General features: G+C 33.4%; 2 protein-coding genes across 5 annotated transcripts in view; one reads left to right on the forward strand and one right to left on the reverse strand.

Moving 5' to 3' along the window:
* Positions 1 to 14,530, reverse strand: part of LOC127850137 (aryl hydrocarbon receptor nuclear translocator-like protein 1) — a 112,340-nt gene that overhangs the window by 93,553 nt on the left and 4,257 nt on the right. The gene's annotated exons all lie outside the window — the stretch shown is intronic.
* The window catches only part of LOC127850072 (uncharacterized), a 49,682-nt gene continuing 38,466 nt past the window's right edge, over positions 3,315 to 14,530 (forward strand). Inside the window, exon 1 of the mRNA XM_052382822.1 lies at positions 3,315 to 3,333. Within this exon, the coding sequence (XP_052238782.1) occupies positions 3,331 to 3,333 (3 nt within the window). The 5' untranslated portion in view covers positions 3,315 to 3,330. The remainder of the gene's footprint in view (positions 3,334 to 14,530) is intronic.

The following is a 14,530-nucleotide window of genomic DNA, read 5'->3' on the forward strand; positions in this document are numbered from 1 at the left end:
AAGTCGAAAAATGCTCAAATAGAATTTATAAAGCAAAATGCGACTTCAATTGATACTAAAAATACCAGTATGCCAGTTTTGCCGTGTCAAGATCCAGAAAGTCATTCATTCACATCGAATATATCCTTCGAATTCCATCCATTGTTGTCATTAGCGGAGATTTAGTGAATAAATAACTAAAATATCCTAAATGACAGTTTCTTTATAGCCAAACAAGCCGATTTATGCTGTAAGAAAGTTTTGACACGAGTGCAACATTTTCTCATGGGCGCGGCCATTGTTGTATGTTGAGGCACGAACGACAACTCTGCTGTCAGAGAAGGTTAAAAATTTACATCAGCGAGGTATGCTGATTAGAAAAACCGATTTATCTCAATCGGACTGGCTCGGTCTTTTACATAGGTCGCAATTGTGATGAATTTTTTCATGGTATCATAACTTAGACGATGTTAAAGCAGCATCATCAAAAATCTATTTATGAATTTTGGCATCCATCAACATCCGTAATTTGTTGCCACAGAGACCTTTACCCGAATTTTCATAACGGATTTAAAAAAAGATTCCCATCGTAGGTATACAAAAATTGTACCTAAACACAGAATTTTAGTATAATGCCCACAGTGTTTTTCATCATTTTGGGAATGGAGCTGGGTCCCTTTGGATTGGGAAATTTTGCGGTGTTTTGACCAACATTGGGAAATTAGTGACTGTGTGGTTGTTTTTTTGCTAAGAAATGCTTCCAAATTGAGCATACAAGTGTTTTCAGTAGTTTATTTACTTATTTGCTTACGTTGAACTTATATGGATGGGAGTTGAACAAAATATTGAGATCTAAAAAATAAAATAATTTTTTTTTGGAAATCTTCCAATGGGAATTTTTAGCTCCCATTTGGGAAAAATATGTCCTTTTTTTCCCTTTGGAAATAGGGCCGATTACCAGACCCAATTTTGAATGACAAAGAAACACTGACATACATCCATTTAACTCAAGTTTTTTTAAGCAGAAACTGTTTTTGCTATTTTTTATTGACAGTGACCTTGACCTTTACTTTGCTGTCTCATATGCACTCCTTAGCTAGGTCTACATGGAAGACTACTACAAACAGTAAAGCGCTTCATGAATCTGGATGGTTACTGAACTTGACAAAGATATTATGCCCACCAACAATATCAACAAGTTTCAAGATGATCCTATTTAACTTGAAAACTTGAAATGTGATGCGGACATCATTTTCATTCTAGCTCTTTCAGTGCTGGAACCGAATTTTGAAGGCATTTGCAAACAGTTTGGATCCAGATGAGACGCCACAGAACGTGGAGTCTCATCAGGATCCAAACTGTTTGCTATTCTGATAGTATTCTTTGAAAAAAAAATCAAAGAAAATGCTAATTTTAGAATTCAGCAGACGACATTTTGGCAGATGACAAATTTCCCAGCATGCAAAGGGCTAGACGCTGCCATTTTCAATAACGATACCATGAGCAGGTACATGTTTCAGTAATAAACCCCTTTATAAATGGACATATAAATGTTTTGGAACTTGTATAATAAATCAAATTTCTTCTGCAAAATAAGACATTACAAAAATTAAAATAAAGCATTGATTATCCAACATTTGTTTATTTTTCCAATTGTCTACAGATAGATGCTGATGTTCCTTATATTAATTCATCTACACAAATAATTATCTCTCACCTTTGTGCAATGTTGGAATCAGACATCACCCTTGGATTAAATTTTTAAAATTGCGTTACATTAAGTTTAACATGTTGTATGTAATTAAATTAAAGACCAAATACATGTTGTATTCATTAATGTCCAAAATTATTAATAAAATGGACACTTACATATACACATGCAATTGCATCATATCCATTGATTTTACTACATAACGAAATGTTTAAAAATATACTGCAAAAATTCAAATGTCAAAAAAATCCTACAACAAGAGCTGTCACCATTGGATGACATAATGCCCCCTACATGTATAAAAGCTTTGATAGAAGTTATGAGCATTTTTCGAAACCTAAACGCAGATTTTGAAACCTAAACGCGGACCCTAAGTTTAAGGTCAAAGGGGTCAAAATGTTTGTGCGTATGGAAAGGCCTTGACCATATACACATGCATACCAAATATAAAGGTTATATCTCAAGGGACATAGAAGTTATGAGCATTTTTCGAAACCTAAACACAGATTTCGAAACCTAAACGCGGACCCTAAGCTCAACGTCAAGGTAACAGGGGTCAACATTTTTGTGCGTATGGAAAGGCCTTGTCCATATACACATTCATACCAAATATGAAGGTTACATCTCAAGGGACATAGAAGTTATGAGCATTTTTTGAAACCTAAAAGCAAAGTGTGACGGACAAACGGACGGACGGACGGATGGATGGATGGACAGACAGACGGACAGTGCGATCAATATATGCCCTCCTTCGGGGGCATAAAAATAACACTGTGTCCATGTGTGCATGAACCATTGAGGTAGACAGACAGGTATTATACACACTTCATCTTATGATGGTTTTAATTTGTGCCACTTTATTTCAAACTCAACCAAAATATTTAAAACACAGGAATTTATAGGGTTAAATTTGACATTTATGTGTGACAATAATGACCTTTGAGGTAGGGAAACAGGTGTTACATGCAGCATGTCTTTAAATGATGGTTGATATTTGTACCAAGTCATTTTAAAATCCATCCATAAAAGACAAAAATATAGCAGAGACAGGTATTTGTATTGCCAAAATTTAATTATGGACCTGTAGGTATTGCTTTTAAGAGTTAGGGATTCAGGTGTTACATGTGACATGTCATCTTATGGTGGTTGCCATTTGTGCCACGCTATTTCAAAATCAAATAATATACAGCAAAGTTATGGCTGAGACAGGCATACAGATGTAAAAACGAAAAGATGTACAAACTTACAGTGCGACTGCTACATGCAAACTTCTTTGAAGGTAAAAATACATCAAGAACATTAATTAAGCAGGCTCTTTTTTAGAAAATCACAAACTTATATCCATTACAAGTTGAGGTCTTAATAAAAATTCCCTAATACAGTTTTATTTGGCTGATGTACACAGATTCTTTGCAATCAATACCAGACATAATACCAGGAGCTTAGCATTGTTATGCCAGTACCTGGGAGCTATATTTTGACTTCCATATCACCAATAAATCAATACGATTAATTTCTGTTTATAATGCCATGTCACTGACTATTGATGAAACACAGATTAGCCGGTATTTTGAAGTTGTGCTTGTTACTTTTCATAGTATTTTGCAGCCATGGATTGATCAAGAATTGGGACATTATGAATGGTTAGTACATGTAACTTTTAAATAGATGAAAAATTAATTACCTACTGAAACAGTTTATATAAAGAAAGAAAGTTGCAATGTTTTTCAAGCTCTTTATACATAGTATTTACAATATATACTTTGGGAATATTAGGTCTCTTAACGAATTTCTTCATGATTTATGTTTAAGTGATTATGAAGTCCACAACCTTATATTGAAAATAATGTATATTATATTTTTTAAACTTATTTGTTGATAACCAAGCACATAAAGTTACTAGTTTTAATAAAAAGTGTATGGCTGACATTTTTTATAACACCTTTATTTCAATTTCCTGTTTCATACAAAATTTATTATCAATCAAAACTATTATGAAAGCTATGAAAACTAATATGTCAGACTAATATAATACATGGACAAATACATTGTCATTCCATTTAAATAGTTAGGCTTCCTAAATTTTCCCTTTAAAATTTGTCAAATAAAGTTATGCAATATCATATGACATGATGTCACAGAATCAGGCACATACAAATTCAAGAAAAATGGTTATGCCATGAAAACAGATTTTAAATGTTTCAGTAATTGTTTTCTATTTTAAGTTACAGTGACCTTGACATTGATCAATTTCTATAAATATCTGTTTAACAATAAAAATTTATTTTAATAATTGAGTTTAAGACGCTTTTGGTAATAACTCGCTTAATTTAACAAGGCTAACAACATTATTGTTGAAAATGCACAGAGGCAAAATTTACTTCAATTATTTTAAATGTAAGGCTATTTTGAGATTTAGTTGTCACTATTTAAATGCAAGCTTTCTGTAGAAAAGAAGCAACTCTAGAGCCAAATACTAAATTTTGTACTCATATTTGTGGTGCGTTGCAGGCCATGAACAGCGCCAAAGTAATTTTAAGTAAGTTCCAATTAATACATTCACTTCCAAGAATTCCAAAACTCCTATCCTCTAGTTTTCAGAAATGTAAGCACAAAAACACATTCAAATCCATGACCTGTCCTCAACCATTACAACATCTTTCTCAATATAGCAGGGATGCAAAATGACCCTCACAAACTCAAATTGTGACCTATCTGTGCTCACCTGGAGGTTTACTTCTGGTTCAAGATTAGCCAGTGGTCAACTGGTCAAGGTTTATACTATACATGTATATTGAGTGTAGTGGTCAATGGCTTATTATGGAAAAGTTCACAGCGCCAAATCCGTAAATAACATCAGGTATGCACAGGTATGCAGATATACTCTACCCTAGGAGATTGGTCAATTTTCAGGAAATAAAAGATTCTTTTCTCTTTACAAAGCAGGCAATTAAACCAACAAAGGAAATTTTATAAAAGTAGAGTGGTGTTTGATATAGTAAAAATCCCTGTAGCTTTTTTAAGAAAAATATGTGTACATTTACATTTATATTGAAACAAGTTGATATATCATTGTAAAGGCCATAAGCAGACAACTTAGTATTATTAAAAACATTTCTATGTACTTTGTGAATTATAAATCCTTTCAAAAGGGAAATTTGGAGCCATTATTGAGAATTAACATGGTAATTGTAAGTACCTATTCATCTATTTTGGGGCACCACAAAAAAGTTATGTAGTCATCGGATCTTGTTGCCATGACAATAAAAAAACAACTAAAAAATCCGATATAAATTTTGTTTCTTAGAGGTATGTTTTAGTAATTAAATGGTTTTGTTACCTTGAAAACTAATTGCTGCATTTGAAATGGGAAGAATTGTACATGTACAATGTAGGAAGAGATAATCATTACAAATAGTCTCATATTGACTAATTGTTGATCAAAGCTATAATAACCATGAGCTAATTATACAAATGAACTTATTGAATAAATGAACTCATTTAATTGTTTCTTTTTTCTTTTCTTTTTTAAGTGACAACTACCATAATTGAATCAAAGATTAGAGGAAAATGTGAGTAGAAATAATTGTATGAGCAGTCAGTACACATGTTAGTATGTACCTCACAGTGCCAGGAATTGTAGTATATGGGAAAGAACAAACTCAAACAAGTTGCCAATTGTCCACATTCACAAGGTTTAGCTTTTCAATAATGATACATTCTTTTAGTTTTATTTGCCTTCTGTAAGGTTTTTATGAATATTTTAGTACAGTTGATCACAACCAATAGCTTGCAATGAGTTGTGCATTATTGACAGTATAAAGAAGAAAATTGACGCCCTTAAGTTAAATAGCTTTTATTACTGTCCTTGTAGTAATTGTTTACCCTTAAAAACATCCAATGCCCCCAGGCATAATAACATATAAAGATTAAATTTATATACATAGCTACATGCACGTTCTGTTTATATGTATATCAAGTTACCAAAGGCAGCAAAACACAAACCCAGATCAATTTTTTTAAATGATTGATCTCATCAAAGCCTTCTATTCAACTGCACACCAAAACACGATCCTGCTAGCATGGGTACCCAATCAATGAGTCCATAACTGAGTACAAGCAGGGCTTGGCAAATTAAAACCAAATTTCAAAGCCATTGATTATCAACTAATGCTACAAGATCTCAGGAGATACCATATATGGAACTTATTGACCACATTTCCCTTCTATTGATTGGTAAGCTGGTGTTAGCACAGAAAGCCTGACTGGGAGTTGTCAATAACTACAAACAAGTTCAATAGAACCAGAGTGGTCAATTTAAAATTTTGAATTTTCTGCAGCCTTAACAACATAAATCAGTAAACAAACTAATCACTACAGCAATGTTACCATTTTGTTTCCAGATACACCTTGCTAGGGACATCAGTGTCAAACACGCATCGATAGGACATTGTTTCTCTTAGTTACGTCTACAACATTCGTCTATAGGCAACCATATTAGCACTCCATTTCCTATAAGGCTGCTTTCATATGGGTAAGCCTAGTGCAAACTATAATACTGCTGAATACAGTCTTCGATAGGTTTTAATTGGACAGTATCTTCTTATTCCTACATACTTTATCATTATGGCACTCAATAGTCAGTCATTCTAAAGTGAACCATATGGTTGAGGTCAGTCAGTAAGTCAATGTTGGAGCAAACAAGGGTGCATGGCTGAGGGGGTTATGTTCAGATATGGCGGTAAGTGTTGTTTTTTCCACTTTTTCAGAGCATCACGTTTCTTAAACTAAGTACATGTATCACTTAAATATCAGTAAACATTTGCTATTAATACAACTGCATCATTAAAAATATCGTTAAGTATATTAGGTTTCTGTTGGTGGTGGTGAAAACTATTGTCATTAAAACAATAAGATCTCAGTGCTTTGACTAATGTTGCAAATGTTTTTATTAACAACTCTTGGCCACATTTCAATCACATACATTTAATAAGTTCTGAAGTAGTATACAATCATATCAGAGACACTTCATTGCTTTCCACAGACCATTTTACGGTCCCTCGCCACAGGGGTTTTTTGGTATTTTTGGTAATTCTACATTATTGTTATTGTCAGGACCACATTTCCACTTCAGACATCTAGGCATTCTGAGCTTGCCTAGAAAATGGTAGACAGGTCATTAGCAACCTGCGCACACAATTTATCGATGGCTGATTGGTCAATCGATATTTGGATTAGAATCTGATTGACAGTTGGCGAGATGTCAATTCCTTAAGGCTGTGCTGTGCACAGATATTTGTTTGAAAAGTTTCTCCGCTTCCACAATGACTTTTCATTTGGCATATGCCAAGGCACTCGGTGATAATTCTCTGAGTTACACAGCTTTTTCTGCCTTAGCAGCAATTCGCAGAATAACGCCACGTCTTAACACTCGGTGATTCGCCAAGTAGAAATATTTACAAATATTGATTGTATACTATAACAAATGTTCAATAATTTTCAAATTAACGAAAATTAGAAACACATACAGATAATATGCTGATATGTTTACTTGTATGCAATTTTGTTAACATTTTGTCAGCTTCTCTGCATACTTCCGGTACCATCGGATGTCATCTGTCAAAACAATGATTTTGTTGGTCAGTAACCATATTGAAGCTTACATGTTAAAACCAATAGATTTGCTTATATACATCAACACGAGAACCAAACCAACATACACAGACATACCAAAATATAAATAATGTTGACCATATTAATAAAAAGAATTGTTTTGTTATTTTTTTAAAAGCAGAAAATTGTCTCTTCTGTGTATTTGAATAACTATACTGACATACATGTACACTGCCTAACACCTATAATTATTGATAAATGTTTTTTTTGTTTTTTTTGTATGTCTTGGAAATGAATGTTTAACTGTGAAACCAGTATTATTCCTTATTCTTGATTGATGTGAAGTCTAACTAAGTGGAAGAAAATTTTGTAGACTGATTTCGACTACGCGAATCAAGTGCATAACGCAATGACAAACCTTAAAACAGACATTTAAACAAACACCATTTAAAACTTATTTTTTTATGAAAACCTTTTTACGTTCACATTTAACATACTATGCAAAGTCATCAGTATTAATTTTGATGAAAATCAATCAGGGTTGGCACCAATCGACCGCCCCCGGTTTTAACTGGCGGTTTTTACCGGTTAAAACCGCCTCGGTCAATACTCCCGAAGTGGTCATTACTGGTCAATACTGGTCGCTTGAACTTTACCCCCAATTTTAATTTATATTCCATGCCTAATTAAACAATATTGATAATATAAATTAAACAGACATGTTGCCAATAATGTCTTAAGCTATTAATACCCACTATTTTATACCTGTTCATGCAATTTGTAGGCCAATCTCTCAAAATTTTGCAAATAAGTCAAAGTTGGTCAATTTGATTTTTCTGGTTGATTGAACTTTTTTTCAATTCTAATGAATTATGATGCTCAGATAATTCTGTGCTTGATTCAACAAGAACCTGTCAATTACTGTGTATGAGTTGTTCCTCATACCCCACTGTCCTCACAGTCTTCTAACAGTCTTCTCACCTATACAGGTTGGGGCACCCAAAACTGATAATAGGGCCTTAAATGGCACCTTTTTGACACAATCCTTACTTGTCATGTGTTCTTGCATTGATTTCTTTAAATACTTTTTAAACAAAATAGTGAAAAAAAATAATTTATTGATATAAGAATAAAAAACATAATAAGAAATAATTATTAAAAGAAAAAAATAATTGAAAAGAAGAATAGACCCACAATTGGAAAACATTATTTGTTGGCAAAATCAAGAACTTTGATTGTTTATTCATTTGAATACCAATTGACCTTTTTAATATGAAAGGGAAAAAAACCTCTTAATACAGAAAGGAAACAAGTTAGAAGTAACTATTAAATTAATAGCAAGTACAATGTAATCTTCTTGTGTGAGTGATATGAAATAGCCTAAGGGCAGATTTGCTTAATTGTCAATATCAGAGACATAACACTGCATGCATTTTATTACCAACTAAGAGGCCAGATTTATAACCCCAGAATACACAAGAGTTCTGTTTGTCCATCTGCTTATCAAATAGATATATCTATGGCACGCCTGAACCACAAAAAAGAGAAAAACTAAGTTTAAGTAACTTAAACTTAGTTTTTCACTACTTAAACTCAATTTAAGTAACTTAATTCGAATTAACGCTACTAAATGCATTAAGTAGTTAAGAAGAGTTATTTTCTATTTATGTGAGAAAAATGAATTAAGCAGAGAAAAACTTAGTTTAACTCGTTAAGTGCGCCCGAACAACAAAAATTGATTTTTATTACCGTTAAGTTACTTAAATTGCATTTAACGCTGCTTAAAATTAATTTAAGTGCTTTCGCATCGTTAATTGTATTTAATTATTACTTAAGTAATAAAATTTTTACTTAAGTTGAATTATTAATTATCGTTAAGTCAAAACTCGCGTCCGAAAATAAGCATATGAAACAAGCGTTTTGATTGGTTGTCAGGTTTGTTAATAAATTCATGCCCGAGGTCGGAAGAAAAAGATTGCCATGTGGTACGAGCAAAAAATACAGATATTATAAATTTGGATTAGAATCTTAAGTCAGCTAAAATTTGTTTTAGTCTGGATTAACATTCAAAACACCCTTTCATCATCAAATTTTGCTGACAGTCAGTAACTATGCAATAAACATCAAAAACGATCCGCCCGTCTATATATTTCCGGGTCATATCGCATTTACCTGTAGTAATAACTTGTCTTGTATACGAGTAGTCATACCAGCTTGTATGTAGAAACTGGGACTATATTATATGTCCCAGGTAGAAATTAAAGATTATATCGTGTCACCGAATCCAACTTAATTATATATATGTTTCTGATTGGCTTAGGTCTTCCGGATCATTAACTGACCAATCAAAACAATTCGACTTTACAACTTAAGTAAAATTCCTTACTAAAGTTGAATTCGTGTAACTAAAAACATATTTTAAGTAGAAAAACCTATTTTAACGCAACTTAATTGAAAATAGTACAATTGATAGAGAAAATCCTTGTTAAGTTGAATTAATTCAACTTAAGTAAGAAAATTACCATTAAGCACCGTTAATGCATTTTCGGTGTTTTAATTAGCGTTAACGCCGCGGGAACCACAAAAACTACTTAAATTCATTTTAAGCAGCGTTAATTCGAATTAAGTAACTTAAATTGAATTTAAGTAGAGAAAAACCTAGTTTAAGTAACTTAAATTAGTTTTTCACATTTTTGTGGTTCAGGCGTGCCATATATATCAATAGATAAGTGAAATGCTATGGTACCTACAATAGTAATAATACTTTAGTAACAGATGTGATACACTGAGATAAAGATATTGCCTTAGTCCTTATGTATTTGAGGCTGTTTCCATAAATAATGAAGAAGTAACTTTTTACAGCTTTAAAGATTAAGACTCAGAAAAAAGTTTATCAATTACAGAATAATTATTGATTTAATATAAAATGGCTCCTAGTCCTTTGTAATGTTTAAATGCTACAATTTTCAATCGACCAGTATTGACCAGTAAAGACCAGTAATGACCAGTATTGACCGGTTTTAACCGAGTATTGACCGCCAGCCCGGTCAATACTCAATTGACCGGTCGATATGCCAACCCTGAAATCAATATGTGTTCCGTTCCCTGTGGACAATGAAGGAAATCTTTCGTTTAAGCTCAATGTCTTTAAATTCGAAATAAGGTCCACATTGCTAAAGTGTTCAACTAACGACAATTTACAAAGGGATCCGTTGGTCAAGATTTTTTCACAAGGAATATGACTTGAGCCTTATCAAGACAATATTCAGAAAGTGGTATCGCTTTCTGATTTTATCCACTGTTGTTTCTTTCCTTTCCCATTTAAATTTGTTTTTTAATAGTTTTTCAATCTCCGAGATTTTGTGAGATTCGTCCTTAATTCAATTCATTTTCGCTTCCCAAAGGCGCCATTTCAAAATGAATCAGCAAACAAATATATAACACATTTACAAAGACCAATTTTAATTGGAAGATTGGGAAACGACAGCCTGGTTTCAAAAAATGCTTAGACAGAAAATATCAGTGCCATATGCCAAGAGGTTTCGCGGGCCGCAGATTTTCAGGCATTAAAATATGCCCACGGAATCGGTTGTACATCCCTTCCCAATTTTTTACGAATTTAGGCCTATCACGGAAATGACCCTCAGATAACCTGAAAAATCACACCCTTGCTTAGACACTATTTCAAGTGAAGTTGCAATATAAATACCAGATATAGCCTGGTTTAGGGACATGAAAATGTCATTTTGCAATGAGAATGCTCATTAAAGTAATAAAGAAATAACAAGAGTTCCGCGGTCGGAGATGACCGCATTGAAGCCGGATTTTTGATTTAAATGACAGGAAAGTACCTTTCGTGTTTTTGTCAATGCAATACTTAAATTACTGAAATATTGTTCAAAGGTCAAAATGAAATGTAAGTACTTTTCAAGGCATGAGCAAAACATTAACATTTTAACATTGAAGGTCACAGTGACCTTGACCTTAAAATGAATGACATTGAAATGAGCAGTGGTGATCTTCTAGTACTGGCCAACCTTTATGTCAAGTTTGAAGACTCTAGGTACAAGCATACCAAAGTTATAACATGGAATAAGAACTTTAACATTTTTACCTAACAAAGTTATAAGAACTTTAACATTTTTACATTCAAGGTCACAGTGACCTTGACCTTAGAATGAATGACCTTGAAATGACCAGTGGTCATCTAAGTGTGCTTGCAAACCTTCATGTCAAGTTTGAAGACTCTATGTCCAAGCATACCAAAGTTATAACAATTTTAACATTTTAACATTTAAGGTCACAGTGACCTTGACCTTCAAATGAATGACATTGAAATGACCAGTGGTCATCTTCTAGTACTGGCCAATCTTTATTTCAAGTTTGAAGACTCTAGGTACAAGCATACCAAAGTTATAACATGAAATAAGAACTTTAACATTTTTACATTCAAGGTCACAGTGACCTTGACCTTCAAATGAATGACCTTGAAATGTCCAGTGGTTACTTACTAGTTCTGGCCAACCTTCATGTCAAGTTTCAAGACTCTAGGTCCAAGCATACCAAAGTTATAAGAACTTTAACATTTTTACATTCAAGGTCACAGTGACCTTGACCTTCAAATGAATGACCTTGAAATGTCCAGTGGTTACTTACTAGTTCTGGCCAACCTTCATGTCAAGTTTCAAGACTCTAGGTCCAAGCATACCAAAGTTATAAGAACTTTAACATTTTTTATATTGAAGGTCACAGTGACCTTGACCTTCAAATGAATGACCTTGAAATGACCAGTGGTCATCTGTTAATCCTGGCCAACCTTCATGTCAAGTTTGAAGACTCTAGGTCCAAGCATACCAAAGTTATACCATGAAATAAGAACTTTAACATTTTCGAGCACGCCGCCACCCCGCCCGCCCCCCCGCCTGCCCGACAACATCAATCTATAAGCCGAGATTTTTTCGAAAAAAATCCGGCTAATAAAAGCATGAATTATTGCTATAATGGTGCTATATTAGTATTTGATAGCATGCTGCATAATGGTAGTAGTTAATAATGATGTTCCAACAATGGAAGACACTACTTGTTTCAAAATAATTTAGATTAAACTAACAAAGTATCTGAATGGTTAATGCTTAATGGTCAGCAATTGTCCAATTTTGCAGTTTGTTAAATTGTAATTGTTTTAAAGTGTCATAAATAGCATCCCTGTTTTTATTACACTTACAATGTAGCAAAGACAAGATGGGTATCGCTTATTAGACTATTTGTTGCCATAACGGTTAATTGCACTAACGGTTAATTGCACCTTTGAATTAACACGCTAATTGGATGCTTCACTACATAGATATACCAAATGTTATAACCATATTTAGGGGATAGGAAGCTGACATTGCTTGATATTTACACATTATTTGAGTGTTTGCTGCGTGGGGATTAGGGGTTTAACCCTTTGCATGCTGGGAAATTTGTCGTCTGCTAAAATGTCGTCTGCAGAATTTCTAAAATTAGCATTTTCTTCAATTTTTTTCAAAGAATACTATCAGAATAGCAAACAGTTTGGATCCAGATGAGACGCCACGTTCTGTGGCGTCTCATCTGGATCCAAACTGTTTGCAAAGGCCTTCAAAATTCGGTTCCCGCACTGAAAGGGTTAAGAATGGAAAAACAAATAAACCAAATGCATTTTTGAGCTTCTATGCATAAATTAGAAATCCAAATCCAATAAACATAGCAAATTTTATGACTTCATGAAATTGAATGTCTTTATGCGTTCATCAAATTTAATGTCAACACAAATAAATGAAACCAATGTAGTATCTATAAAAAGTATAATACATTAAACAATGTTTATTCTTTTTGCTAGCCATGAGCATGATTCAGACATAAGAGCATACAATGTTAATATTTTGAATCTAGTCTTCAACTTTAAGACAAGTCCCATGGACTGAGTCTGCCTGAAACTTTCCCTAGATAAGCCAAATTCCTAAGTAAACAGGACTGGTGGTACATATTTAGTTTTGATCAGGTCTAGCAATTTTTTCCTTATTTTATAAAGTACTGAAAATGGGAAAAACTAAAAATTTCCCAATTGCTGTCCATTTTTGTTTCTTTCTAAAATGAAACATTTAGTTAATTTTCCTATGCAGCTCTATGGCTTAAACATAATTAAATATAATATTGACATCATGCAAACCATTGAAGTAATCAATTTTAAAGTATTTGTTAGCAACAAATAAAATACACTGATTTCCCAATCTGAAGACTTCACAACCTGAATTTTCAAAATACCAGGGTTTTTTGCACTAATTTTTCCCGATTGGACTGGTTCCAGTACTTTTCCCAATAAGGCGAAAAAATTTGCTGAGGGCACTATAAACAAATGCAATAATGCTGTGTCATTCTACCTTATTGTACAATACAGTGATTTCAACAGGCCATTTCATGGTCCCTCACCGGGGCACAGCGGGGCTTGAAATTAACCGATAAGTGTATTTTTCTGCAACTTGCCCTTCTTAATTTTAAACCAGGATTCCATCTGGGCTTTAAAAAGTTGTTGCCTCTTACTTTTGCCAAAGTCAACAAGAGCTGTCTCCATATCTCCATAGGAAGACGTATGCCCCTAAAAAAAACGCTTTTTCGAAACCTAAACGCAGATTTGGAAACCTAAACGCGGACCCTCAGTTTAAGATCAAGGTTAAAGGGGTCAAATTTGTGTGGGTATGGAAAGGCCTTGTCCATATACACATGCATACAAAATATGGAGGTTACATCTGAAGCGACATAGAAGTTATGAGCATTTTTCGAAACCTAAATTCAAAAGTGTGCAGACAGACAGACAATCTGACAGACAGATTGAAATGCAACAACTATATGCCCATCTTCGGGGGCATAAAAAGTAGTCGTCACACTGGGGCTACATTGGGGCAATGAAAATCATGTTATTACAATATACGCACAAAATGAGCATTTTACAGTGTGTTCAATAAATTGATTTATATTAATAACAGTATTATTAATAATAACAACACATTTAACAAGTTCATTTAATAAAGGCACATTCAATTAGTTGTTTTGTTGATTGACACCTTCTTAGCATGTACATGTTGCCACAGTTTGGGTGCTTCAGCCGTTTTCTGGCAATCTGAAAATACAAAAAGGGAAATATAATATATATATAATAATAATAGTAATCAATCAATGTGTAGCATATAAATAATATAAACAAGG

This window comes from Dreissena polymorpha, chromosome 1 (assembly GCF_020536995.1).
Source record: "Dreissena polymorpha isolate Duluth1 chromosome 1, UMN_Dpol_1.0, whole genome shotgun sequence".
Classification (NCBI taxonomy): Eukaryota; Metazoa; Mollusca; class Bivalvia; order Myida; family Dreissenidae; genus Dreissena; species Dreissena polymorpha.